Raw genomic sequence first — 26,737 nt, 5'->3', positions numbered from 1 at the left:
GAAATATGGCTGTTTGCAAATTCCCTGTGGGCAAAGAGAAGAATGTGTTGCCATACCTACAACTTCAATAACCAAATGCACAGGGGGAAAACCATGTCCATAGTCCCCAAGGGAACATGAGACAGCAGGCAATATGGCAGGCATAAGCAGCAGGCTGGCCAGAGGGCATTGTCAGTGGCAGTAAAAATGCAGTGCACAATGGGCAGTGCCTTTATAATCAGTGTATGTGGACCACTACCCTCTTTACAGTGTCTAGGGAACATTACCTAAAATGCATACTGGAGCATACATGTGACTACAGAACCATGCAGGATTTTCTGCATGCTGTAGCACACTTCTACATGACGTAGTCACACAAGTATGTACTGTACACTAAGCACAACAATCATTACTTCTGCCTCCATGCATTTGGTTATTAAAGCTGTGGGCATGGCAGTATGTGCTTCTCTTTGCCCACAGGGAATTTACAAAAGTACAGTTTTGTACCTACCATAAATGTAGATGTCCGATAAGACATGCAACTACAGTCATAACATGTGGGTTGTCCTGCCGCAGGCAGCCCTCGGTCGGCCGGATTCCAAAGTCTGGGTCCGACGTCGGCTGATGTCGCATTTCTCTCCGACGTCAGAGCGGCTGGAGTACATAAGCATCAGCCGACACCATTTTCTTCAGTGTTTCTTGCCCCAGACGCCAGGTGCCCTCCAAGGAAGGCTGTAATCAAATTGGAAGACAAAAACAGGATTCCAAACAAATAAATGAGTAATAAAACAAATACACCATAACAGATATCCCCAGCTAAGAGTAACAGGGATAGGAGTGGACCCTAGGCATAGAGGGGTATGGAGGGAGGGAAATGACTGCAGTTGCATGTCTATCGGACATCTACATTTATGGTAGGTACAAAACTGTACTATGTCCTTCAAGAATGCAACTGCAGTCATAACATGTGGGCAGAATACCATAGCTTAGCTGGGGGAGGAGGTATGTTCTAGGAAAGAGATGGTGTGGCAATCAAACCCTGCAGGACTGCCGAAGCAAAGCCTGCTCTGGATCTGGAATATAGAGGGAGATTGTAGTGTTTGGAGAATGTATGCACGGAGCTCCATGTAGCAGCTTCTAGAATGTCCTTGGTAGGTACCCCTCTTAAGAATGTTGTAGAGGTGGCTGTAGCTCTGGTGGAATGTGGTCTGATATTGGCTGGAACAGTCTTTCCATGAAAGGAATAACAGAATCTGATGCAATGTCCAATCCATTTAGAAATAGTCTGTTTTGAAATTGCTTTTTCTTGGACTGCAGGGGCGTAAGCTACAAAAAGTTGTTCAGACTTCCTACTGGCCTTGGTTCTGTCCAGGTAGTATCGAAGTTGTCTGTGAATGTCCAAGGTATGCAGAAGACTTTCCCCCTTATTCTCAGGATTGGGGAAGAAAGCAGGCAGATGAATGGCTTGATTTAAAGAAACCCTAGATACCACCTTTGGCATAAAAGTAGGGTTGGTCCTTAATGAAACCCTGTCTCTGTGAAAAATAATAAAGGGTGGTATTTGCCATTAGGGCCTGTAGCTCCGAAACCCTTCTTGCTGAGGTAATTGCCAACAGGAAAGCTGTCTTCCATGAGAGAGATTGCAAGTCAACTGAAGCTGCTGGCTCAAAAGGAGGTAGAGTCAGTTTTTCTAAGACAAAATTGAGGTCCCAGCCTGGCACTGGGGCCTTTCTTGGTGGCTTAATGTTCTTGATTCCCCTGAGGAATTGTCTTAGTAAGGGGTGAGAAAAAACAGGAGGATCAGTGTTGTATCTAGCTGAAATAGCAGATGCATGTATCTTTATGGAAGAATATGAGAGGCCGTTCTTTAACATATCTGCCAAATATTCCAAGATGAGTGGGATGTTCAACAATGATGCATCATGTCCCTTGTTGGTATTCCAATTGCTGAATCTTTTCCACTTTGCCAAGTAAACCTTTCTGGTGGATGGTCTTCGAGCCTCTGTTAGTATCCGCTGAACTTCGTTGGAGAGAGATAAGCTGAAGTTATTTATGGGATCTCCCAGGCTGTTAGCTGTAGTGTCTGAAGATTTGGATGCAGTGTTTCGAAATTGTGTTGAGTCAAAAGTAGAGGCCACTGGGGGAGGGCCCGTCTCCTGGTGTGACATATGCTCCGTAGTAGTGGGTACCAGTGTTGTCTTGGCCAATCCGGAGCTATTATGATTCCCTTGGGCTTCTCTGCTTTGATCTTTAGTAATACTGAGGTCATCAGTGGCAGAGGTGGGAATGCATAGATTGCTAGGGAGTTCCAGTTGAATGAGAGGGCATCTATTTTCCAAGCTTTTGGATGGTATGTCCTTGTGCAAAATTTTGGTAGAAGATGGTTGAGGTGAGAGGCAAATAGGTCCACTTCTGGCTTGCCCCATGTCGAAGTGAGTTGTCTGAAGGCCTTCGGATGTAACCTCCACTCGTGTGGATCTGTGAAATTCCTGCTTAGGCTGTCCGCCAACACATTGTCCTTTCCTGGAACAAACTGGGATTGTAACTGGATGTTTAGGCTCAGTGATTTCTCCCAAAGCTGCATTGTCAGTCTGCAAAGGGGGTAAGAGTGGGTGCCCCCCTGCTTGTTTATGTACCACATCACAGTGGTGTTGTCTGTCCTTATCATTAAATGGCCTTGCTGGAGTTGGTGTTGAAAAGCCTCGATGGCATGCATTACTGCTAGCACTTCCTTTTGGTTGATATGCAGATGTGATTCCTTTGGAGACCATTGTCCTTGTATACACCTGCCTTCCATGTGCACCCCCCATCCAAGGTCTGAGGCGTCTGTAGTCATGGTCTGTGTTATCTGTGGTTTTTTGAAAGACATACCTGTGTTTTCCCGGCTCACCGAGGCCCACCATAGGAAATCCTTTTGTAGGCATGGAATGAGTGGTATGATTGTCTCCAAGTTGTTGCTGTGTTGAGATCAAATGCTTTTTAGGTACCATTGAAGCTTTCTCATGTGCAGTTTTGCTAATGGAACCAGTAGAATGCAGGATGCCATGTAACCCAGGGCCTGTAGGAATCTCCTTGCAGTCATCTGGGTGAGTTTTGCCAAACCTTTGAAGTAATGAGTTAACTTCTCTTGCTTGTCTTGTGTCAGGTAAGCCATCTGAAAGGCTGTGTCTAGTTTGGCTCCTAAGAAGATTATTTGCTGGGATGGCTGCAGTCTTGACTTTTTGAAGTTGACTGTGTATCCCAGAGCTTGAAGTAAACGTATGACATAATCCAGGTTTTTTGTCAACATCAATTTGTCATCCGCTTGTATGAGGCAGTCGTCCAGGTACGGGTAAATTTGTATACCCTGGAGCCTGCAATGAGCAATTACTGAAGCCAGGCATTTTGTAAATACTCTGGGCGCAGTAGATAAGCCAAATGGCAATGCTGAAAATTGATAATGCTCTGGCCCTGCAAGAAATCTGAGGTATCTTCTGCAGCTGTGTCTGATAGGGACATGCAGGTATGCCTCCTTGAGGTCCAGAGTAATCAGCCATGACTCCTTGCCCAGCATGGGAAGGAGTTGCTGTAGAGTCAGCATTTTGAACTTTGGTACTATGAGAAAGGTGTTTAATGCGGACAAGTCCAGTATTGGTCTCCATTGAGATTCTTTTCTTGGAACAAGGAACAGTCTTGAGTAAAACCCTGGTCTTGTTCTTGTTGTGGAACTCTTTCCATTGCTTTCATTCGAATCAGCAGAGTGATTTGCTTGATAGCCTCTGCCCTCTGATTTTGTGGTAGGTTTGGCATGCCTTGTTTTCTTGGTAAGGTATGAAAATGAAACCTGTACCCTCGGTCTATAATGTCCAAAATCCATTTGTCCTTTGTCAGTCTGTGCCAGTTTTCTGCAAACAGAGATAATTTCCCGCCCAAGGGAGCTTCTAGTTGTTCCCTGGTAGGCGGTAGTAGAGGAAAGTCATTGAGTTTGTGGTTGTTGGGCAGGTGAAACCCCTGCGACACTTCTTTGGTTTCCTGGCTGCCATTGTCGTCCCCTGTAAGGGCCTCTGTATTGGCCTCTTCCTCGGCCACGTCTGTTCTTACCCCTTTGAAACTTTTCTGGATTAGGAAAGGACCGTTTTTTTTGAAGGCTAATTCCTACTGAATCTGGGGGGTTGAACCTGGAGGAAATCTTTCACAGTCTGAACTGATTTTGCTTTTTCTTCAATGGTCTTTAACACATCCTTAGCATTTGCACCAAAAAGCTTATTCTTTTCCAAAGGTGCATCCAGAAGTTTTGCTTTTACATGATCTGGTAAAGGTTGATCTTTTAACCAAGCATGTCTACGGATCACTGCCCCTGTCATAGCTGCCCTACATGAAGCTTCCAGTGCATCATATCCACACTGCAGAAAGTGATTGCTTACTTGCTGAGTGTTATGTACAGCTTCCTGCAAAGTCTTCCTGTCTAAAGGATCTGGAGAAGCTAATGTTTTTTGTAAATCTTCTAAGAGATAATCCTGATATTGTAACATATGAAAAAGGCAATTTAAAGCTCTCATAGATAAGGTAGTGGATGTGTAAACCTTTTTGCCCCATCTCTCTAATGACCTCGCTTCCCTGTTAGAGGGCAAAGGATTTTTAGAGGTGGAGGCTGAAACTCCTTTATGCCCCTGAGAAATAGTTTCCAAATCAGCAGTATGGGCCGTGAATAAATGGGAATGAGTTTCTGGGACCCTGTAATACCTGTCTGGCTTGGCTGGAGCAGGAGGAAGAGAATCAGGGGTAGCACTAGAGTCAGAATACAAATCATCCAGAACATCAAGTACAGGAGGAATAGCTAAGGGCCTGTGCTGAGGTTTCTTAAGGAAAGTCCTAAGGCGTTTCCTAGAATCAGAATATTCCTGACCCTGCCACTTGAAATGTTCCCTCATGGTGTGCAAAACCTCCCCAAAAGAAAAATCCTCAGGAGGGGAGGCCGAAGGGATGGAATCTTCTGCATCCGAGTCCTCATAGGTCTGGAAGATTTCTTCCTGGCTATCAGAGTGGACAGAGCCCTCAGAGTCTTCATCTGAAGGAGTAGGATCAGAGGGTTCAACCCGGGGCCTTTTATCAGGAGGAGGCTGGGATGCTCTCTCAGGATGGGCCTGTGAACCTCTAATCATGTTAATTAAATCAGCAGCCATGGACATAATTTGTGTCTCCAGAGTCGGCTGAGGTAAGGATTTAGAAGAAATATGCTTTGTTTTGCTGGCTGCCTTAGCCCTAGTGTAGGCCTTAATAGACATGGCCATAGGAGGCCTGGCAGCTCCACGTGCAGGAGTGACCTTGTCTACAGCAATGGTCTCGGGCATTTCCTCGGTTTCGGTATCCAGAGGAAAATCTATAACTGGCGTTGGAGGAATGTCTGGAATCGGAGTAGTCGGTAATGCGGTGTCTTCGGTTCGGAGCGGTGGAGAGACCGTCTCAGATGGAACCGGAGCACTCGCACTAGGTTTTGGCATGGAGTCAGTGGTAGACGCGGGCCGAGGATGTCGGTCCCGGTCGTTTCGCTTTTTGGGAGTTTGCGATGTTGGAAGATCCGACGGCATGGTGTAAGCAAATTTATTGCCGAAAAAATCTTCAGCGAACTCCGCCCGGCGCCTGAGAGTGCGCTTGTTGAAGCGAGCACAGGCTACACAGGCCGAGACGTCGTGGTCTGGGCCCAGGCAAGGGAGGCAGTAAGAGTGGAAATCCTTATGAGGTATTTGCTTACCACAAAAAAAACAATTGTTAACTTTTTCAGTAATTTCTGACATCGGCTGAGGCAAGAAAAGGTCCCCAACGGGGTACTTAGCTTTTTTGATGACTTTGGTATCGTAGAATACAGGAGCTGACCGACCGGCACTTGCGAACCGCTTCTGCTTCGGGCACCACGCGGCAAGAAAGACTGAAGAAAATGGCGTCGGCTGATGCTTATGTACTCCAGCCGCTCTGACGTCGGAGAGAAATGCGACATCAGCCGACGTCGGACCCAGACTTTGGAATCCGGCCGACCGAGGGCTGCCTGAGGCAGGACAACCCACATGTTAGGACTGCAGTTGCATTCTTGAAGGACATCAGCCATATTTCTCTGCAGCTGAATGTCACTTCAGCCATGTGTCCCCAGCCAAAATGTACTACAGGGAAATGTCTCGCTGCCTAGGTGCCTGAACCCGTAGCAAACCCTTAATGCACTGTTTTTTTATTAATTACTGCTACATAAAGTTGTCTGCATCTGATTCATCATATACTTTTTTCCCATTTAGTAGTAAATGCATGTGGTATTCAAGACGTGTGCTGATGAGCATTGTTAGATTAAAAAGGGATGTGGCTAGATTATGAATGGGGTGGGGCCTGTTTGTTAGGAAACTGCACTATGGAAAGGTAGTAACCCTACTATGAATTTCTTTTTCTATATACACAAACATATATCTGTACATACACACATGCGTGCACACAAACACACTCCAACTGGATCCAGCCAGACTACAGCCTTCATTGTGCAATACCTTAAACCTCCTGTAGCAGTGGTCCATGTGATTTACACACACACACAAAAGGTCTGAACAGGCATGAAGTACAGGTGCACAGCTGCAAAATGAGTAAGCAAAATCTTGTCTGAGCTGAAGTACACCAAGTATTAACTATGCTTCTTCACAAGCAAAAGTAAACATGGAAGAGAATCAGTCTATAATTTCATTTGTGGTGTATCAGCAGAAATAGCCAATGTACTTGTTTATCCTAATCAATTTCCTGAGCAGAACTGTTTGCTTCTACTTACTCATGATGATCACTGAAGCTCTGGAGCAACCGCAAAAACTGGATCTTCAGAGAAATTTCCTTTAAGAAATGAAACCAAAAATTGTTAGTAAGCAAACCTTTACACATGACCAGTTACAAAATTCAATGTGCAGTCATCAGTCTGATTACCAAACAGTGCAAGTAAATGACACTTCCCAATCATCCCATAAAAATAAGAGCATTCCTTGTGTTTGTCAGTCATCACAATGCTCATCAGATAGAAATGTAATTATTTTTCCTTGTGTGAACTAATTGAATCACCTTTCTATTCCTGGGAATTTGGAACAAACTGCTATTAGGTTAGATAGCACATGTACCTTGCTGTATCACAGAAAGTACAGTTGTGTACACTTACCATAAATGCAGATGTTAGAGTGTATTCACTGTTGCAGTCATCACACTTGGGTTATCTGCCTGTAGGTAGCCCTCAGTCGGCCTGAATACCAGAGTCTTAGTACTTCTGCGTTTGATGCTGTCACTTCTTCCATGACATCAGGTCGTCAGGGGTATAAAACAGGCAGCTGATGCCATTACATCAGTTTTTCTTGCCCCAAATGTCAAGAGCCCCTAAATAGGGAGCTAGTATATGGTGGGGAACCCCACCAGTAAAAAGTAAATACCAATGCCATTCGGAATGGCCATAGAGAGGAGAGGTAGAAAGATAAAGAAAACCAAGGAGCTGGAGGGAGGGAAACCAGGACTGCAACAGTGAATACACTCGAACATCTACATTTATGGTAAGTGTACACAAAGTACAGTTTTGTACCTACCATAAATGTAATGTTCGAGTGCTAATACAGCTGCAGTCATAACAGATGGGTTCTCCTGCCGTCAGGCGGGTCCTCGGTCGGCCGAATTCCAAAGTCTAGGTCCAGCGTCAGTTGTCGTCACTTCTTCCCTGACGTCAGTGTGACAGGGGTATAAAGGAACCAGCTGACGCCATTTTCTTCAGTTTTACTTGCCCCAGATGTCAGGTGCCCCCAGAAGGAAGGCAATAATAAATTTGTGTGATAATGCAGTGCTATATAATCAAAATACAGTAGTTGCAAGCAAATACATCATAAATGAAAACCCCAATCAGGTTGTATGAGGATGTGTTAGCCTATAGGCCTGTCCCAAGAGGGAAAGGAGGGAGGGAAACCTGGACTGCAGCTGTATTAGCACTCGAACATCTACATTTATGGTAGGTACAAAACTGTACTTTGTTCATCGTGCATACAGCTGCAGTCATAACAGATGGGTAGAATCCCAAAGCCAAGAAAGGGGTGGTAGGCACTAGTTGGAATTAGGAGGAGCCAAAATGCCCTGCAAGACTGCAGTGGCAAAGCCTGCTCTAGATTTGGAGTATAATGGTAGGTTGTAGAGCTTGGAGAAGGTATGCACAGAACTCCAAGTGGCTGCTTCCAAAATATCTTTAATAACTAAGCAAAGCTTTCGGGCAGAACCCTTCTTCAGTACTAATACAATCAAGTCTGCATACTAGAACGTTATATACAGGTCTAAAAGTCACATGATTAGCAGCCAAGAATCATGTGACGAACAAGTCTTTAAAGTGCAAACAACATAATAAAACTTTAAAAAAATCAATTAATAATATTACGTAATCTAGTTAAAATTGGTTTTAAACTGACTTTGCTGTTAATTCCTGGATGTGAATCAGCAGCTAGTCTTAAAATCCATTCAAATTCCTTAGTCTCAAGGCGATTATTCAAATCTCCACCTCTGGCACTAGGACAATTAAAATCAACAACTCTAAACTTAAAAGAGTGTTCAGAGCCATGAATATTGATATGCTTATATAGTGCATCATTTTCACAACACCGTCTGATTTCTGAATTATGATCAATAACACGATCTTTCAGCTTACGAATAGTTTTTCCTACATAGAACAAGGTGCAGGATTTACATGTAGCCAAATAGATAACACCTGAAGTGTTACAAGTAACTGAAATTTTGAAATTGAATACTTGACCAGTGCTAGGGTGTGTGAAAATGTCACTACCATTACCAAACATCTGTGCACAGGCAATACAGTTAAAACATTGAAAGGTTCCATGCTTAATAGCCAACGTCATAGGCTTAGGTTTATAAAAATCTTTATAACACAATAAGCTTTTGATAGTCTTCATATTTCTATAAGAGAAGCATGGCTTATCACCTACAATAGCTTTCATTTCATCTGAAGCTAATAAAATTATCCAATTTCTTGAGATAATTTGTTTAACCAGGTGACTTCTTCTATTAAAAGTAGTCATATATCTAACTGAAGTCATCTCTTTATTGCTGTTATTGTTTTTCTGGGATGTAGTTAACGAAATATCCTGCCCTTGATTAAAGCTGATAGGTTTCAAATAAGTCTTCCTAGCCTCTAAAATATCAATTCTTGACTTAAGTAGGTGGGCATCATAGCCACTTGAGGTAAATTCCACTATCAAATCATCCAGTTGTAACTTGAATACATCATCTGTGTTGAGCCTATTGTCCTAATAAATTGTGATTTTACCACACTTCTGAAAATATGTTGAGCGTGCATACTACTGTAATGTAAATATTTACAACAGCTAACTTCCTTCTTATATAAAGAAGTATTAAGAATTCCATCATTCAGCTGGATTTTTAAATCTAAGTAACACACAGTATTTTCAGAAACTTGCATTTTAAATTTCAAATAATCAGTTGTGGAGTTCAAATAGTCAACAAAACATCCAGATCATGAAGTGTACCATTCCAAACAATTAAACAGTCATCAACAAATCTTTGATAAAAACTAATATAGGTAGAAAGATTCCTATTACTATACAGATGCTTATGTTCCCATTGGTAAAGGACTAGGTTAGCGTATGTGTTAGCCAATGAGGTACCCATAGCTATTCCTGTTAACTGTAAATATAAAGTTTCGTTAAACATAAAAATATTATTTTTCAAAACAACATCCATAAGACAGCAAATGTTGTCAATGGATTTGAAATCAGGGTTAGGTTGTGTTATTAAAAATTCCCTCAGAAGCTCAAGTCCGGCATCATTAGGAATGACGGTAAATAAGGATACGATATCCAAGCTAACTAAATAATGTCTTTTAGTTTTTATATCAGGCTCATTTCTAGTATACTGTTGCTGTAACTTAGATAACAAATCATGTGTATCTTTCAGGATGGTATTACAATTAAGTAGATGTGGTTGTAACTGTTTGTGCAAGTAAACTGAAACCGGTTCTGTAATCCAGCCTCCACCTGAGACGATAGGTCTCATTGGTGGGTTATCCATAGACTTATGTATTTTTGGGATACCATACAAATGAGGTATCAAAGGACAAGGTACAGTTAGAAAATGAAACAAATCAAGGTCGATGTCACCATTAAGCTGAAGTTCAAATATTACCATGTTGACATAACTCACACATTTCTTTACATCTGCATGTGTAACTATTTTAAATGCATTCTCATCATTCAAAAGTAGAGAAACAGCTGAAAAATACTTGTCTCGGTCCATTATAACAGGCATACCACCTTTGTCCGCTTGTTTTATTACAATGTCATTATTATTTTGTAGACTTTTTAATGCTTCATACTCTGCAAAAGTCAGATTAAAGTTCTTATTCCTCATGGGCCGTAGGTATAGTTCTCTTATTTGTAGTTCACACACATCATGAAATGCATTCAATATGGGTGCATTAAGTGGAATAAAAGTACTTCACCGTTTTAGACGGTCTCCCATTGAGTTAGATTTACCAAACATTAGTTTTAAACTCAAGTTACGAACAAACAACTTTAAATCAGTTAAAGCAGACACAACATTATCATTACAGGATGGTATAAATTTAAATTTTTTGTCTAAAAGAGAGAGATGAGCAGGATTTAACTCAAAAGATGATAAATTTAATGCCACAACTACTTGCGACTTACTTTGTTGAGTCCTAAAGGGCTCTCATTTTTACGTTTGTTTGCTATGGTTGCCTGTGTTGCATACGACCTTGCAGGTGAACCTCTAGACCTGGGTGATCTATTCACGACGGTTTCAGCGTGCTCCAGTTGCAAGGTCGTATGCAACACAGGCAACCATAGCAAACAAACGTAAAAATGAGAGCCCTTTAGGACTCAACAAAGTAAGTCGCAAGTAGTTGTGGCATTAAATTTATCTTTTGAGTTAAATCCTGCTCATCTCTCTCTTTTAGGCAAAGGATTTAAATTTATACCATCCTGTAGTGATAATGTTGTGTCTGCTTTAACTGATTTAAAGTTGTTTCTTCGTAACTTGAGTTTAAAACTAATGTTTGGTAAATCTAACTCAATGGGAGACGGTCTAAAACGACAAAGTACTTTTATTCCACTTAATGCACCCATATTGAATGCATTTCATGATGTGTGTGAACTACAAATAAGAGAACTATACCTACGGCCCATGAGGAATAAGAACTTTAATCTGACTTTGCAGAGTATGAAGCATTAAAAAGTCTACAAAATAATAATGACATTGTAATAAAACAAGGACAAAGGTGGTATGCCTGTTATAATGGACCGAGACAAGTATTTTTCAGCTGTTTCTCTACTTTTGAATGATGAGAATGCATTTAAAATAGTTACACATGCAGATGTAAAGAAATGTTAATGTCAACATGGTAATATTTGAACTTCAGCTTAATGGTGACATCGACCTTGATTTGTTTCATTTTCTAACTGTACCTTGTCCTTGATACCTCATTTGTATGGTATCCCAAAAATACATAAGTCTATGGATAACCCACCAATGAGACCTATCGCTCAGGTGGAGGCTGGATTACAGAACCGGCTTCAGTTTACTTGCACAAACAGTTACAACCACATCTAATTGTAATACCATCCTGAAAGATACACATGATTTGTTATCTAAGTTACAGCAATGGTATAACTAGAAATGAGCCTGATATAAAACTAAAGTCATTATTTAGTTAGCTTGATATATCCTTATTTACCGTCATTCCTAATGATGCCGGACTTGAGCTTCTGAGGAATTTTTAATAACACAACCTAACCCTGATTTCAAATCCATTGACAACATTTGCTGTCTTATGGATGTTGTTTTGACAAATAATATTTTTATGTTTAACGAAACTTTATATTTACAGTTAACAGGAATAGCTATGGGTACCTCAGTGGCTAACACATACGCTAAGCTAGTCCTTTACCAATGGGAACATAAACATCTGTATAGTAATAGGAATCTTTCTACCTATATTAGTTTTTATCAAAGATTTGTTGATGACTGTTTAATTGTTTGGAATGGTACACTTCATGATCTGGATGTTTTTGTTGACTATATGAACTCCACAACTGATTATTTGAAATTTAAAATGCAAGTTTCTGAAAATACTGTGTGTTACTTAGATTTAAAAATCCAGCTGAATGATGGAATTCTTAATACTTCTTTATATAAGAAGGAAGTTAGCTGTTGTAAATATTTACATTACAGTAGTATGCACGCTCCACATATTTTCAGAAGTGTGGTAAAATCACAATTTATTAGGACAAGTAGGCTCAACACAGATGATGATGTATTCAAGTTACAACTGGATGATTTGATAGTGGAATTTACCTCAAGTGGCTATGATGCCCACCTACTTAAGTCAAGAATTGATATTTTAGAGGCTAGGAAGACTTATTTGAAACCTATCAGCTTTAATCAAGGGCAGGATATTTCGTTAACTACATCCCAGAAAAACAATAACAGCAATAAAGAGATGACTTCAGTTAGATATATGACTACTTTTAATAGAAGAAGTCACCTGGTTAAACAAATTATCTCAAGAAATTGGATAATTTTATTAGCTTCAGATGAAATGAAAGCTATTGTAGGTTATAAGCCATGCTTCTCTTATAGAAATATGAAGACTATCAAAAGCTTATTGTGTTATAAAGATTTTTATAAACCTAAGCCTATGACGTTGGCTATTAAGCATGGAACCTTTCAATGTTTTAACTGTATTGCCTGTGCACAGATGTTTGGTAATGGTAGTGACATTTTCACACACCCTAGCACTGGTCAAGTATTCAATTTCAAAATTTCAGCTACTTGTAACACTTCAGGTGTTATCTATTTGGCTACATGTAAATCCTGCATCTCGTTCTATGTAGGAAAAACTATTCGTAAGCTGAAAGATCGTGTTATTGATCATAATTCAGAAATCAGACGGTGTTGTGAAAATGATGCACTATATAAGCATATCAATATTCATGGCTCTGAACACTCTTTTAAGTTTAGAGTTGTTGATTTTAATTGTCCTAGTGCCAGAGGTGGAGATTTGAATAATCGCCTTGAGACTAAGGAATTTGAATGGATTTTAAGACTAGCTGCTGATTCACATCCAGGAATTAACAGCAAAGTCAGTTTAAAACCAATTTTAACTAGATTACGTAATATTATTAATTGATTTTTTTAAAGTTTTATTATGCTGTTTGCACTTTAAGACTTGTTCGTCACATGATTCTTGGCTGCTAATCATGCGACTTTTAGACCTGTATATAAGCTTCTAGTATGCAGACTTGATTGTATTAGTATTGAAGAAGGGTTCTGCCCGAAAGCTTTGCTTTGTTATTAAAGGTGTTTTTTTCCTACAAGTTTGTGTTACTTGCTCCACGTTTTGCAGCTGTTTTTTTGGTGCTTCCAAAATATCCTTGGTAGGAACTCCTCTGAGGAAGGCTGCAGAGGTGGCTGTGGCCCTGGTGGAATGAGTTCCAATGCCTGTAGGAACAGTTTTGCCATGAAAGGAATAGCAAAAGCGTATGCAGTGGGCTATCCATTTTGAAATTGTCTGTTTGGAAATTGGCTTCCCTTGAGCTCCTACCGCATAGGCCACTAGGAGCTTTTCTGATTTTCTGAAAGGCTTTGTTCTGTCTAAATAATAACGCAGCTGTCTGTGGATGTCCAATGAATGCAGTAATCTCTCCCCTTTGTTTTGAGGATTAGGATAAAAAGTAGGTAAATGTATGGCCTGATTTAAAGCTACCCTGGATACCACTTTAGGCATAAAGGTCGGGTTGGTTCGTAAGGAAACTCTGTCCTGATGGAAGATGATAAAGGGCTGGACAGCCATGAGAGCCTGAAGTTCTGAAACTCTACGAGCTGAGGTGATAGCCAGAAGGAAAGCTGTTTTCCAGGACAAATATTGCAAATCTGATGAGGCAGCTGGCTCAAAAGGAGGCAAGGTCAATTTTTCCAGAATGAAATTAAGATCCCAAGCAGGTATTGGTTGTTTCCTTGGAGGCCTTAAATTCTTAGCCCCTCTAAGGAACTGTCTTAAGAGAGGGTGAGAGAATAAAGGTGGATCAGTGTTGTATTCTGCAGAAATGGCTGAGGCATGTATTTTGATGGAGGAGAAAGAAAGTCCACTGCTTAGCAGTTCAGCCAAATATTGTAGTATTTGAGGTAAATTCAGTTTTCCAGGATCCTGCCCCTTTTTCTCATTCCAGACACAAAAACGTTTCCATTTTGTGGAGTAAGCTTTTCTAGTTGATGGCCTTCTGGCCTCCAAAATGACATCCTGCACCTCCTTGGAGAGTAGGGCCTGTTGAGATGCTAAGGAATCTTCCATGCTGCTAGATTGAGTGTTTTTATCTGGCTGTGAAGAGTTCTGAAACTGTGCCGAGTCAGAAGAAGAGGCATTAGAGGCAGGGTCCATGGTGGGGAATGCGTCAAGCTCTTCAGGAGTGGGTACCACTGTTGCCTTGGCCAGTCTGGAGCAATGAGAATCATCTTTGGTCTGTCTGCTTTGGTCTTTAATAGAACTTTGGGCAGCAGAGGAAGAGGAGGGAAGGCATAAACTGTCATTGATGTCCAACTGAAGGAAAGAGCGTCCACTCTCCAGGCCTTTGGATGGAAGATCCTTGAGCAGAATTTTGTCAATTGATGATTCTTGTGGGAGGCAAAGATATCTATGTCTGGCCTTCCCCATTCTTGGATTATTTCTGTAAAAACTTTTGGATGCAATTTCCATTTCTGTGGATCTGTCATATTCCTGCTTAGGTGGTCTGCCAGCGTGTTTTCTTTGCCTGGCAAGTACTGTGCTTGTAGTTCCATTTGTAAGTCCATGGCCATGTTCCAAAGTGACATGGCCAGTCTGCATAGGGGGTAAGAATGTGTTCCACCCTGTTTGTTTATGTACCACATAACTGTGGTGTTGTCCGTTCGTATCAATAATTGACCTGGTTGTAGAAGGTCCTTGAAAGCTATAATAGTATTTATTACTGCTAGCATTTCTTTTTGATTGATGTGAAGGTGCTTTTCTTTTTGGGACCATTTGCCCTGAATGCACCGATCGGTCATGTGCGCCCCCCCAGGCATAGTCCGAGGCATCTGTTGTGATAACTTGATTTGCTTGAGGATTGCTGAATGGAAGACCTGTGTTCATTTGACATGCTTGAGCCCACCACAGAAATTCCTTTTGCAGACATGGAATTAGTGGTATTATTATTTCCAAACTGTGGCTGTGTTGAGACCATATGTTTTTCAGTTACCATTGTAGTTTCCTCATGTGCAGCTTTGCACATGGGATTAGTAAGATGCAAGATGACATGAATCCCAGAGCCTGCAGGATTTTCCTTGCAGTCAGCCTGGTGCAATTTGCTAGTGTTCTGAAGTATTGTATTAGTTGCCCCTGCTTCTCTGGCGTGAGGTAGGCCACCTGGGTGTTTGTGTCCAAATTGGCACCCAGGAAAATTATCTTCCGAGAAGGTATTAGCCTTGATTTCTTTTTGTTGACTGTGTATCCCAGAGATTTCAATAACATTATTACATAAGCCAGATGTTTCAGAAGAATGTGCTTGCTGTCCGCTTGGATCAGGCAGTCATCCAAATAGGGGTATATTTGTATCCCTTGAAGTCTGCAGTAGGCAATTACTGATGTCAGGCATTTCGTGAATACTCTGGGCGCAGTAGATAAGCCAAAGGGCAATGCAGACAATTGATAATGGGTTGAACCTGCAAGAAATCTGAGGTACCTTCTGCAATTTTGTCTGATTGGGACATGCAGGTATGCCTCCTTGAGGTCCAATGTTACCAGCCAAGACTCCTTGCCCAGCATGGGAAGAAGTTGCTGTAGAGTGAGCATCTTGAATTTTGGTACGAGTAGAAATGTGTTTAGGATGGATAGGTCCAAAATAGGTCTCCAATCTTTTCCCTCCCTTGGCACCAGAAATAGCCTGGAATAAAAACCTTGACCTTGTTCATGCGTAGGTACCTCTTGAATAGCTTTCATGTTTATGAGATCTGCAATTTGTTTTTGTGCCTCTGCCCTTTGATTGTGTGGCAGGTTTGGCATGCCTCTCATTTTTGCAAGGGTGTGAAAATGCAATTTGTAGCCTCTGTTTATAATGTCCAGGATCCATTTGTCCTTTGTGACAACATGCCAATTTTTTGAAAATAATGCCAGCTTTCCTCCTAAGGGGGCTGCCGTTTGAAACCTGGTTGGCATGCAAAGGGGAAAGTCATTGGGTTTGCTTTCTGAAAGATTGCGAGTTGTCCTCACCACCTCTTTGTGTAGGGGCTTGCCACTGTCTGCCTCTATACGATCCTTGGGATTGTCCTCTGCCCCTAGAGCCTGTATCTGCCTCTTTGGGGTCTGTCTGTGGCAGGAAAGGACCAGTTTTGGAAGGCCAATTTCTACTAAAGCGTGGGGTTGAACCTGTAGAAATTCTTTCACTGTTTGCATTGATTTAGCCTTTTCCTCCATTTTCCTTAATACCTCCTCAGCATTAGCACCAAATAGTACATCCTTTTGAAGTGGAGCGTCTAGTAATTTAGCTTTGACATGATCAGGCAAGGCTTGTTCCTTGAGCCAGGCATGCCTACATATGACTGATCCTGTAACAGCAGCTCTACATGAGGCCTCTAGAGCATCAAAACCACATTGTAAGGTATGCTTACCCACTTGTTCTGCACTATGCATCAAATCCTGCAACTCCTTCAAGTCTGGTTGTTCAGGTTGTGACATTTTACTCTTCAATTGTGATAACAAAAACTGTTGGTATTTTAGCATATGAAACTGACAGTTTAAGGCCCTCATGGATAAGGTAGCCGAGGTATATACCTTTTTTCCCCACCTTTCTAAAGATCTGGAATCTCTCTCAGAGGGCAATGGATTTTTGGCAGTGGAGGCCTTAACTCCCTTGGGGCCCTGTGAGATGGTTTCTGGGTCAGCAGCATGGCTTTTGTAAAGAAATTGGTGCAAGTCAGGAACCCTGTAGTACCTGTCAGGCTTAACTGGTGCTGGGGGTAGAGAGTCCGGGTTAAGGCAGGCCTCCGAGTAAACATCATCTAGGATGTCCAAGACAGGTATAGCCAGAGGCCTACGTTGAGGTAACAAGAGAAATTCCCTGAGCCTTTTCTTGGAATCTGAATAATCCTGGCCTTCCCAGTGGAAGTGTTCCTTTAAAGTATGCAAAGTTTCCCCAAATGAGTAATCCTCAGGGGGGGATACAGAAGGGATGGACTCCTCCGCATCAGAGTCTTCAAAAGGGGAGTAAGAATGTTCATCATAAGAGTGCTCTGAAATAATGGAGCCCTGGTCAGAGGAGGGGGAATCTTCCTCCACTCTGAGCCTTTTGTCCGGTGGGTGCTGAGAACCTCTGATTAGAGTAATTAAATCCTCAGCCATTTTAAGCATCTGTTTCTTAGGCATGGGGCCTGTAGATGGGCCCTGTGTAGCTGGTCTCTTAGGGTGCAAGGATGCTTTAGACTTTGTGAAAGCCTTGATGGAGAAAGAAGAGGAAGGTCTGAAGACACCTTGAGTGGAGGTGGACATGTCCACATTCTGAGTTTCAACGCCAAGAGTGGCTTCGGTATCTGTAGTTGGGGTGTGGGCCGAGGAGCCTGTAACCTCGGGCACAGGAGACACCGTCAAAGAAGTGTCGTCGGTAATCAGGGGCTGCATAGGCGCCTCACTGAGAACCGGACCACGTGTAGTCGGCTTTGGCGTGGTGTCGGTAGAGGCCGCGGACCTCGTGTGTCGGTCCTTGTCTTTGCATTTTTTTAGACAAAACCGGAGTCGGAGTATCCGACGACATAGTATAGTTAAATGCGTTCCCAAAATAATGCTGGGCGAACTCCGCCCAACGCTTAATAGTGCGTTTGTTGAATGTAGCACAAAAGCGACAGACCGAGACGTTGTGGTCTGGGCCTAAACAAGGTATACAGAGGGAATGGAAATCCTTGTGCGGTATTTGCTTCCCACAAGAAATACAATTATTAACTTTGTCTGACATCGGTCTGAGGCAATAAAAGTTTCCCCAACGGGGTACTTAGCTTTTAAGAAGACTTCGGTTTCCAAATTTCGTAATTTCAGGAGCTGGCTGACCGGCACTTGCGAACTGCTTCTGCTTCGGGCACCGCGCGGCAAGAAAGACGGAAGAAAATGGCGTCGGCTGGTTCCTTTATAACCCTGTCGCACTGATGTCAGGAAAGAAGCGACGACAACCGACGCCGGACCTAGACTTTGGAATTCGGCCGACCGAGGACCCGCCTGACGGCAGGAGAACCGATCTGTTATGACTGCAGCTGTATGCACGATGAACATCTGTACTATGTTCTTCGTGTTTCACTGCTGCAGTCATCACACACACACACACCCACCCACACCCACACACGAGTTGATTCCCAAAGTTGAGGAAGGGTGGAGGCAGTCAAGAAGGGTTAGGGCTGGCTAGTAAGCCTTGCAAGACTGCTGCAGCAAACCCAGCCCTGGATTTAGAAAAGATAGGTAGGTGATAATGCTTGGTGAAGGTGTACAGAACTCCAGGTTGCAGTTTCCAGAACGTCCCTGGTAGGGACTCCCCCTGAGAAATGCTGTAGAGGTGGAAGTAGCCCTAGTGGAATGTGGTCTGATCCCCTGCAAGGTAGGTTTTCCATGGTGCTTGTAGCAGAAATTAATGCAGTATGCTATCCATTTGGAAACTGTTTGTTTTGAAATGGCCTTACCCTCTGCCCCTGTAGCAAAGCTGGTCAGATTTTCTGAAAGGCTTAGTCCAGTCATGGCAGAACCTGAGCTGTGCATATGCAAGGAGTGCAGGATCTTTTCCCCTTTATTCTGATGGTTAGGGAAGAAGGCTGGCACATGGACGGACTGGTTTAAAGCCACACTGGACACCACCTTACGCATAAAGGATGGATTAGTCCTGAGGGAAACCCTGTCAGCATGGAAAATAATGAAGGGTTCCACCTCCATTAGTGCCGGTAACTCAGACACTCTTCTTGCTGAAGTTATGGCTAAAAGCAAGGCTGTCTTCCAAGATAGGAATTTTAACTCTGCTGAGGGAGCAGGTTCAAAAGGAGAAAGCGTGAGCTTTTCCAGTACAAAGTTAAGGTCCCAGGCAGGGGTGGGTGCTCTCCTAGGGTGCCTTAAGTTGTTAGCCCCTCTCAGGAACTGTTTGATCACAGAGTGAGAAAATAGAGGTGGCTCAGTATTATAATGAACTGAGATAGCAGAGGCATGAATCTTAATGGAGGAGAAGGATTGGCCTTTGTGGAGTAGCTCTGCTAGGTAATCCAGGATTAGAGGTAAGGAGGGCACTGCTGTGTCCTTCCCTTGAGACAGATTCCAAGAACAATATCTTTTCCACTTTTCAGCATAGGATTTCCTACTATTAGGCCTTGTGGCTTCAAGAATGACGTCCAGCACCCGTTTGCTGGTGGTTGCTGGTGGGGTATTCGGGGAAAAGCCAGGCTGCAAGGTTTAGGGTTTGCAATTGTGGATGCAAAATCTGTCCCTCCTGCTGAGACAGCAGGGTAGGAGTCTAGTGAAGGTGCCAGGGAGGCACTCGTGTTAGGCTGCGTAAGACTGGGTACCGGTGCTGGCATGGCCAGTCTGGGGCAATAAGAAAGTACAGTTGTTTACCTACCATAAATGTAGATGTTCGAGTATATTCACTGTTGCAGTCATTACACTTGGGTTATCCTGCTGGCAGGCTACCCGCAGTCAGCCTGAATTCCAAAGTCTTGGTCCGGCATCGGTTGCTGTCTCCTCTTCCCTGACGTCAGTGCACCAGGGGTATAAAAGATGCAGCCGACGCCATTTTCTTCAGTTTTTCTTGCCCCAGATTTCAGGTGCCCCCCAAAGGGTAGGCTAAGAAATTATGCCAATAAAAGAGCATGCACTAAAATAAAACAATCTTCATCTATAAGCAAATACACCACATAGAGAAGTACAGATAAGTCCCAGGAAGGAAAGGGGGATGGTGGGAGGGTAACCTGGACTGCAACAGTGAATACACTCTAACATCTACATTTATGGTAGGTACACAACTGTACTCTGTTCATCGTGTTTCACTGTTGCAGTCATTACACTTGGGTTGAATCCCAAAGCTGAGGTTGGGTGGCTGGGCCTAAATAGAATTAGGAGAGGCCATCAGGCCCTGCAGAACTGCAGTGGCGAAGCTTGCTCTGGATTTAGAGTAAAAGGGTAAGTGGTAGTACTTTGTAAGTGTGCACTGAAGTCCAAGTTGCAGCCTCCAAAATGTCCTTGGTTGGTATTCCTCTGAGGAAGGCTGCTGAAGCTGCTGCTCTGAATGTGGCCTGATGCCCTTAGGCACTGATTTGCCATGTGGAGAATAGCAGAAACAAATGCAGTTGGCTATCCATTTGGAAATAGTCTGATTTGACATAGATTTCCTTGAGATCCTGCAGCATATGCCACTAAGAGTTGCTCAGACTTTTTGAAAGCTTTAGTTTTGTCCAAGTAGAAGCGTAGCTGTCTGTGTATGTCCAAAGAATGTAGAAGTTTCTCCCCTTTATTCTGTGGGTTTGGATAAATGGTAGGCAAGTGAATTGTTTGATTAAGAGCCACACTGGACACTACCTTAAGCATAAATGTTGGGTTCGTCCTCAGAGAAACCCTGTCCGGATGGAAAATTATGAAAGGTTCAACCGCCATTAGTGCCTGTAACTCTGAGACTCTTCTTGCTGAAGTTATTGCTAAGAGCAGAGCTGTTTTCCATAAGAATTTTATTTCAGCTGTATTGGCTGGCTCAAAAGGAGGCAGCGTCAGTTTTTCCAAGACAAAGTTGAGGTCCCATGCAGGTATTGGTGCTCTTCTTTGGGGTCTAATGCTTTTGGCCCCTCTGGGATACTGCCTTAGTAGTGGATGTGAAAAAATAGGTGGGTCCGTATTATAATGAGCTGAAATGGCAGAGGCATGTATCTTAACAGAATAAAAGGATAGGCCTTTGTCCATCAACTCAGTTAGATATTGTAAAATCTGAGGAATATTTGGTACAAGCATGTCAATTCCTTGTGCCTTGTTCCAAGCACAGAATCTCTTCCACTTTTTCTGCATATGATTTTCCGGTGCTAGGCCTCCTGAATAACATCCATAACTACTTTGGAGAGAGGTGTGTTCTGAATGGTTACATTATCTGCCATGCAGCCAGATTTAGGGTTCTGAGCTGCCTGTGCAATATCCGATTGTTTTGTTGGGTCAGTAAATGAGGAATTTGAGGTAATGTCCAGGCTAGGCCTTGAGACAAGCTCTTTAGGATTGGGTACCAGTGCTGGCGTGGCCAGTCTGGGGCAATCAGGATCATTTTTGGCTTCTCTTGTCTGACCTTTAGGAGCACCTTGGGGAGGAGAGGTAGTGGAGGAAAGGCATATACTGCAAGGTTTTTCCAGCTGAATGATAGAGCATCCACTTTCCATGCTAGCTTGTGGTATGTCCTTGTACAAAATCTCTGTAGTTGGCAGTTGTGAGGGGAGGCAAATAGATCTATGTCTGGGCATCCCCATTTCCTTGTTATTATGCTGAAGATTTGTGGATCTAGTTTCCACTCGTGAGGATCCATGAGGTTTCTGCTTAGTTCATCTGCCAGAGTATTTGTCTTTCCTGGCAGGAATTGTGCTTGCAGGTGCACTTGATAAGTCAATGCTGTGTTCCACAAAATCAAGGCTAGTCTGCAGAGGGGGTAGGAATGCATGCTTCCCTGCTTATGTACCACATGACTGTAGTATTGTCAGTCTATCAGCAGTTGCCCTGGATGAAGCAGATCCTTGAAAGCTGTCAGGGCATTCTGGAAAGCCAGCATTTCTTTTAGATTGATATGAAGATGCATTTGGCTTGTGGGCCATGTGTCCTGAATACATTTTCCAGCCATGTGGGCCCCCCAGGCATAATCTGATGCATCTGTTATTGTCTGCCTGGCAGTGTGTAGAGTGAAAGGCTGTCCCTTGTTGTGGTGACAGGCCTATGCCCACCATCGAAACTCCTGCTGCAGGAAGGGAATGAGGGTAATTAGTTTTTCCAGGCTGTAGCAATGTTGAGTCCAAACACTTTTTAGATACCACTGTAGTTTCCTCATATGCAACCTTGCATATGGAATTAACAAAGTAGGATGCCATGAAGCCCAAAGCCTGCAGAATTTTTCTTGCAGACAACTGGGCTTTTGTTGCCAACATTTCGAAGTAAGAAGTCAGTTACCTTTGTTTGTCTGGCGTGAGATAAGCCATCTGGGCAGTTGTATTTAAGCTTGCACCCAGAAATATTATCTCTTGACAGGGTACTAGTTTTGATTTCTTTTAGTTTACTGTGTACCCTAGGCAAAGTAACGATCTTTTTACAAACGCCAGATGCTTTAGTAGAATGTTCTTGTTCTCTGCTATGCCAAAGGGCAGTGCAGAGAATTGGTAGTGCATTGAGCCAGCTATGAATCTGAGGTATGTTCTGCAAGACTGTCTGATTGGGACATGCAGGTATGCCTCTTTTAGGTCCAAGGTTACAAGCCAAGCCTTCAAGCCCAGCATGGGCAGAAGCTGCTGCAGAGTCAACATTTTGAATTTTGGAACATCCAGAAAAGTGTTTAGAATAGACAGGTCCAGTATTGGTCTCCAGGCTTTGTCCTTTCTGGGTACCAAAAAAAGTCGTGAGTAAAATTCTTGTCCCTGCTCCTGTAGTGGTACTTGCTGTATGGCCCTCATGTCCATGAGGGATGAAACTTGCTTTTGTGCCTTTGCCCATTGATTGTGTGGCAGGTGTGGCATGCCTTTTGCCTTTGGCAGGGTGTGAAAGTGGAACCTGTAATCCTGAGACTCTATATTCAAGACCCATTTGTCCTGTGAGATCATGTGCCAGTTTTGTGAAAAAAGTGCTAGTTTTCCCCCTAAGGGGGCCTCCAAAATATAAGTGCTTGGTGCTGGTAGAGGAAAGTCATTGGGACTGTTTCCTATAAGATTGAGATTTGTCTTCTCCGCATTTAGCACTCCATTGTTTAGGCCTATATGAGCCTTGGGGCTGGGATCTGCCTCTAGGGCATCTGTATCTGCCTCTTTGTGGCCTGACACTGGAAAGGACCAATTTTTTGAAGGCCAGTTCCTGATAAATCTGGGTGGCTGTACCTGTAAGAAATCCTTAACTGTCTGCACAGATTTCGCTTTATCCTCCATTTTCTTCAACACCTCTTCTGCCTTGACACCAAACAAAGTATCATGCTATAATGGAGCATCTAATAATTTTAACATGATCAGGCAGATTCTGTTCCTTTAACTAAGCATGCCTCCTAATCACAGAACCCGTTACAGTGGCCCTAGAAGAGGACTCCAAAGAATCAAAACCACATTGCAAAGTATGTTTTCCCACTTGTTCAGCTGCATGCAATAAATCCTACATTTCCTTGATTTCTGGACATTCAGAGCTAGTCAACATTTTCTGTCAACAGTGACATTAAGTATTGCTGATATTAAGCATATGAAATTGACAATTTAAAGCCCTTACAGCCAAAGTAGCAGAAGTGTAAACTTTTATCCCCCATCTATCCTGTGCCCTTTCAATCTCTATCAGAGGGAACAGGTTTTTTAGCAGTGGAAGCTTTGACTCCCTTAGGATCCTGAGATATGGCTTCTGGGTCAGCAGCAGGGTTTTTGTATAGAAATTTATGGGAGTCTGGGACCCTGTAGTATCTGTCTGGCTTAACAGGTGCAGGGGGTATAGAGTCTGGAGACAGGCAGGACTCTGAAAAAGCATCTTCTACAATGTCCAGAACAGGGGGAATAGCAAGTGGCCTGTGCTGATGAAGTAAAAGAAAATCTCTGAACCTTTTCTTAGATTCTGAATAATCCTGGCTCTCCCAATGAAAGTGCTCCCTCATAGTATGCAGGGTTTCCCCAAAGGAGTAATCTTCAGGAGGAGAAGCTGAAGGAATAGATTCTTCAGCATCAGAATCCTCATAGGGAGGAAGGGAGTATTCCTGTTCAGAGGAGGAATCAGAGGAAATGGAAATCTGATCTGAAGATTCATATTCTGTCTCTTGCCTAGGCCTCTTTATCAGGAGGGGGATGGGAACCCCTGATCAAAGTAATAAGGTCTTCGGCGATTTTGAGCATCTGTTTTTTAGGCATGGAAGTCTGTCCTGGAGAATGCTGTACTTGTTTCTTTGTCTTTAGAGCTGCTTTAGTCTTTGGCTTTGAAGCTGAAGATGGCTTTACATATAACTGTGTAGGTCTGAAAACACCCTCAGAAGCCGATGCCTGCACAGCGGCTCCAGACCCATCTGAGGGAACAGTTTTAGAGGATCCAATACCTTGAGTTCCCAGAGGCCCAGTCTTCTCCACGAGGGAGTCGGAAGCGGCCCGTGGCTCTGAGGTAGCGGGTGTCAGGGGCTGCAAAAGCACCTCACTGAGAACCGGCGAACCAACGACTAGCTTAGCGGAAGCCTCATCGGTTTTGGACCTCAGATGCCTGTCCTTGTCTTTATCCTTGCATTTTTTAGAAACTCCGGTCAGCTGTTCCGCCGGCATTGTATAATTGAATCTTCGGCCGAAGTAATGAAAGGCAAAATTGTACCGACGCTTAATAGTGCATTGGCTAAATCTAGCACAAAACCGACAACAAGCAACGTCATGGTCAGGGCCTAGGCAAGGAATACAGTAAGAGTGAAAATCCTTATGAGGTATTTGCTTCCCACAAGAAATACAATTGTTAACTTTTTCTGACATCGGTCTGGAGCAAGAAAAAACATTTCCCCAATGGGGTACTTAACTTTAATGAAGACTTCAGATCTGAAATTCGAAAATCTCAGGAGTCGGCCGACCGACACTTGCAAACTGCTTTTGCTTCGGGCACTGCGCGGCAAGAAAGACTGAAGAAAATGGCGTCGGCTGCATCTTTTATACCCCCTGGCGCATTGACGTCAGGCAAGAGATGACAGCAACCGACACAGGACCAAGACTTTGGAATTCAAGCCAACTGCGGGTAGCCTGCCAGCAGGATAACCCAAGTGTAATGACTGCAACAGTGAAACACGATGAACATCTGCCCTTGGTCTGTCCTGTTTTATCTTGAGTAGTACCCTTGAGAGAAGAGGCAGAGGGGGAAAGGCATAAACTGAGAGGTTTTCCCATTGAAAGGATATGGCATCTACTTCCAGGCCCTGTTGCAAGGGCTCCTGGTGCAGTATTTGCTTAATTGGTGGTTCTCAGGGGAGGCAAAGAGGTCCACCTCCGGTGTCCCCCGCCTCTGGATCAGAAGGTTGAAGGTGTTGGGCTCCAATTTTCACTCGTTTGGGTCTAGGAGATTTCTGCTAGAGTCATCTGCCAGTGAATTTTATTTGCCTGGCAGGAATTAAGCTAGTAGATGCACTTGGTTGCTCAAGGCTGTGTTCCACAGGGCCATGGTTAACCTGCAGAGTGGGTAAGAATGGGTTTCCCCCTGTTTGTTTATGTACCACATAACTGTGGTGTTGTCTGTTTTTATAAGCAGTTGTCCTGGAAATATTAGGTGCTTGAAGGCTGTCACAGCATTCTGTACAGTTAGCATCTCTTTTTGAATGATGTGCAGGAGACTCTGCCCTAGGCTCCAGTGGCCCTGTATGCATTTGCCTGCCATGTGTGCCCCCCATGCATAGTCTGATGTGTCTGTTGTCAGGGTTTGGGCGTCGAGGGGTTGAGTAATAAAACAGTCCCTTGTTGTGGTTGCATGCTTCTGCCCACAAAAGGAACTCTGCCCTTAGACAAGGTATGATAGGAATGACTGTTTCCAGGTTCTTAGAATGTTGGCACCAAAGACTTAAGTACCATTGAAGTTTCCTCATATGCAGTCTTGCATATGGAATTAGCAGAATACATGAGCCCATGAACCCTAGGGTTTGCAGTATTTTCCTTGCAGATAGTTAGGTTCTGCTGGCCATTTGTTTGAAGTAGTTTGTCAGATCTGTTTTTCTGAAGTGAGAAATACCATCTGGGAAGTTGTGTCCAAGCTTGCTCCCAGGAAAACATTCTTTTGACTGGGAACCAGTTGTGATTTCTTTTTGTTGATGGTGTACCCCAATGAAGTGAGAAGGCTTTTTACAAATGCCAGGTGCTGAAGTAGCAATTCCCGACTGTCCGCCTGAATCAAGCAGTCCAAGTATGGGAAAATTTGGATATTTCCCTGCCTGCAGTATGCAATGGATGGAGCCAGGCACTTTGTGACTACTCTGGGTGCAGTAGATAAGCCAAAAGGAAGTGCAGAGAAAGTACAGTTGTGTACACTTACCATAAATGTAGATGTTCGAGTGTATTCACTATTCAGTCATTACATTTGGGTAATCTGCTGGCAGGTTGCCCTCAGTTGGCCTGATTAACAAAGTCTTGGGTCCTGTGTCGGATGCTGTCCCTTCTTCCATGACGTCAGGTAGCCAGGGGTATAAAACATGCAGCCAATGCCATTACATCAGTCTTTCTTGCCACGCGGTGCCCAAAGCAGTAGCAGTTCACAAGTGCCGGTTAGCCGACTCCTGAAATTTTCGTTTGAGTTTCAGAACGGAAGTCTTCAACTAAAAGCTAAGTACCCCACTGGGGAAACTTTCTTGCTCCTTATCGATGTCAGTAAAAGTTAATAATTGCCTTACTTGTGGGAAGCAAATACCTCATAAGGATTTTCATTTGTACTGTATTCCTTGCCTAGGCCCTGACCACAACATGCCTTGCTGTTGGTTTTGTGCTAAATTTAATCAACACAGTATTAAACGTCGGTATA

At 43.2% G+C, this 26,737-nt stretch overlaps 1 protein-coding gene across 1 annotated transcript in view; it reads right to left on the bottom strand.

The window, feature by feature from the left end:
* Positions 1–26,737, bottom strand: part of LOC122817037 (transient receptor potential cation channel subfamily C member 4 associated protein) — a gene marked incomplete in the record, with an annotated part of 2,826,501 nt that overhangs the window by 945,972 nt on the left and 1,853,792 nt on the right. The window contains 1 exon segment of the mRNA XM_044090168.1: positions 6,758–6,816. Coding sequence (XP_043946103.1) covers positions 6,758–6,816 — 59 coding nt within the window.

The sequence above is a fragment of the Protopterus annectens genome, chromosome 12.part0, assembly GCF_019279795.1.
Source record: "Protopterus annectens isolate FY-2018-M chromosome 12.part0, PAN1.0, whole genome shotgun sequence".
NCBI lineage: Eukaryota > Metazoa > Chordata > Ceratodontiformes > Protopteridae > Protopterus > Protopterus annectens.
This window is presented reverse-complemented; position numbering and strand designations above follow the sequence as displayed.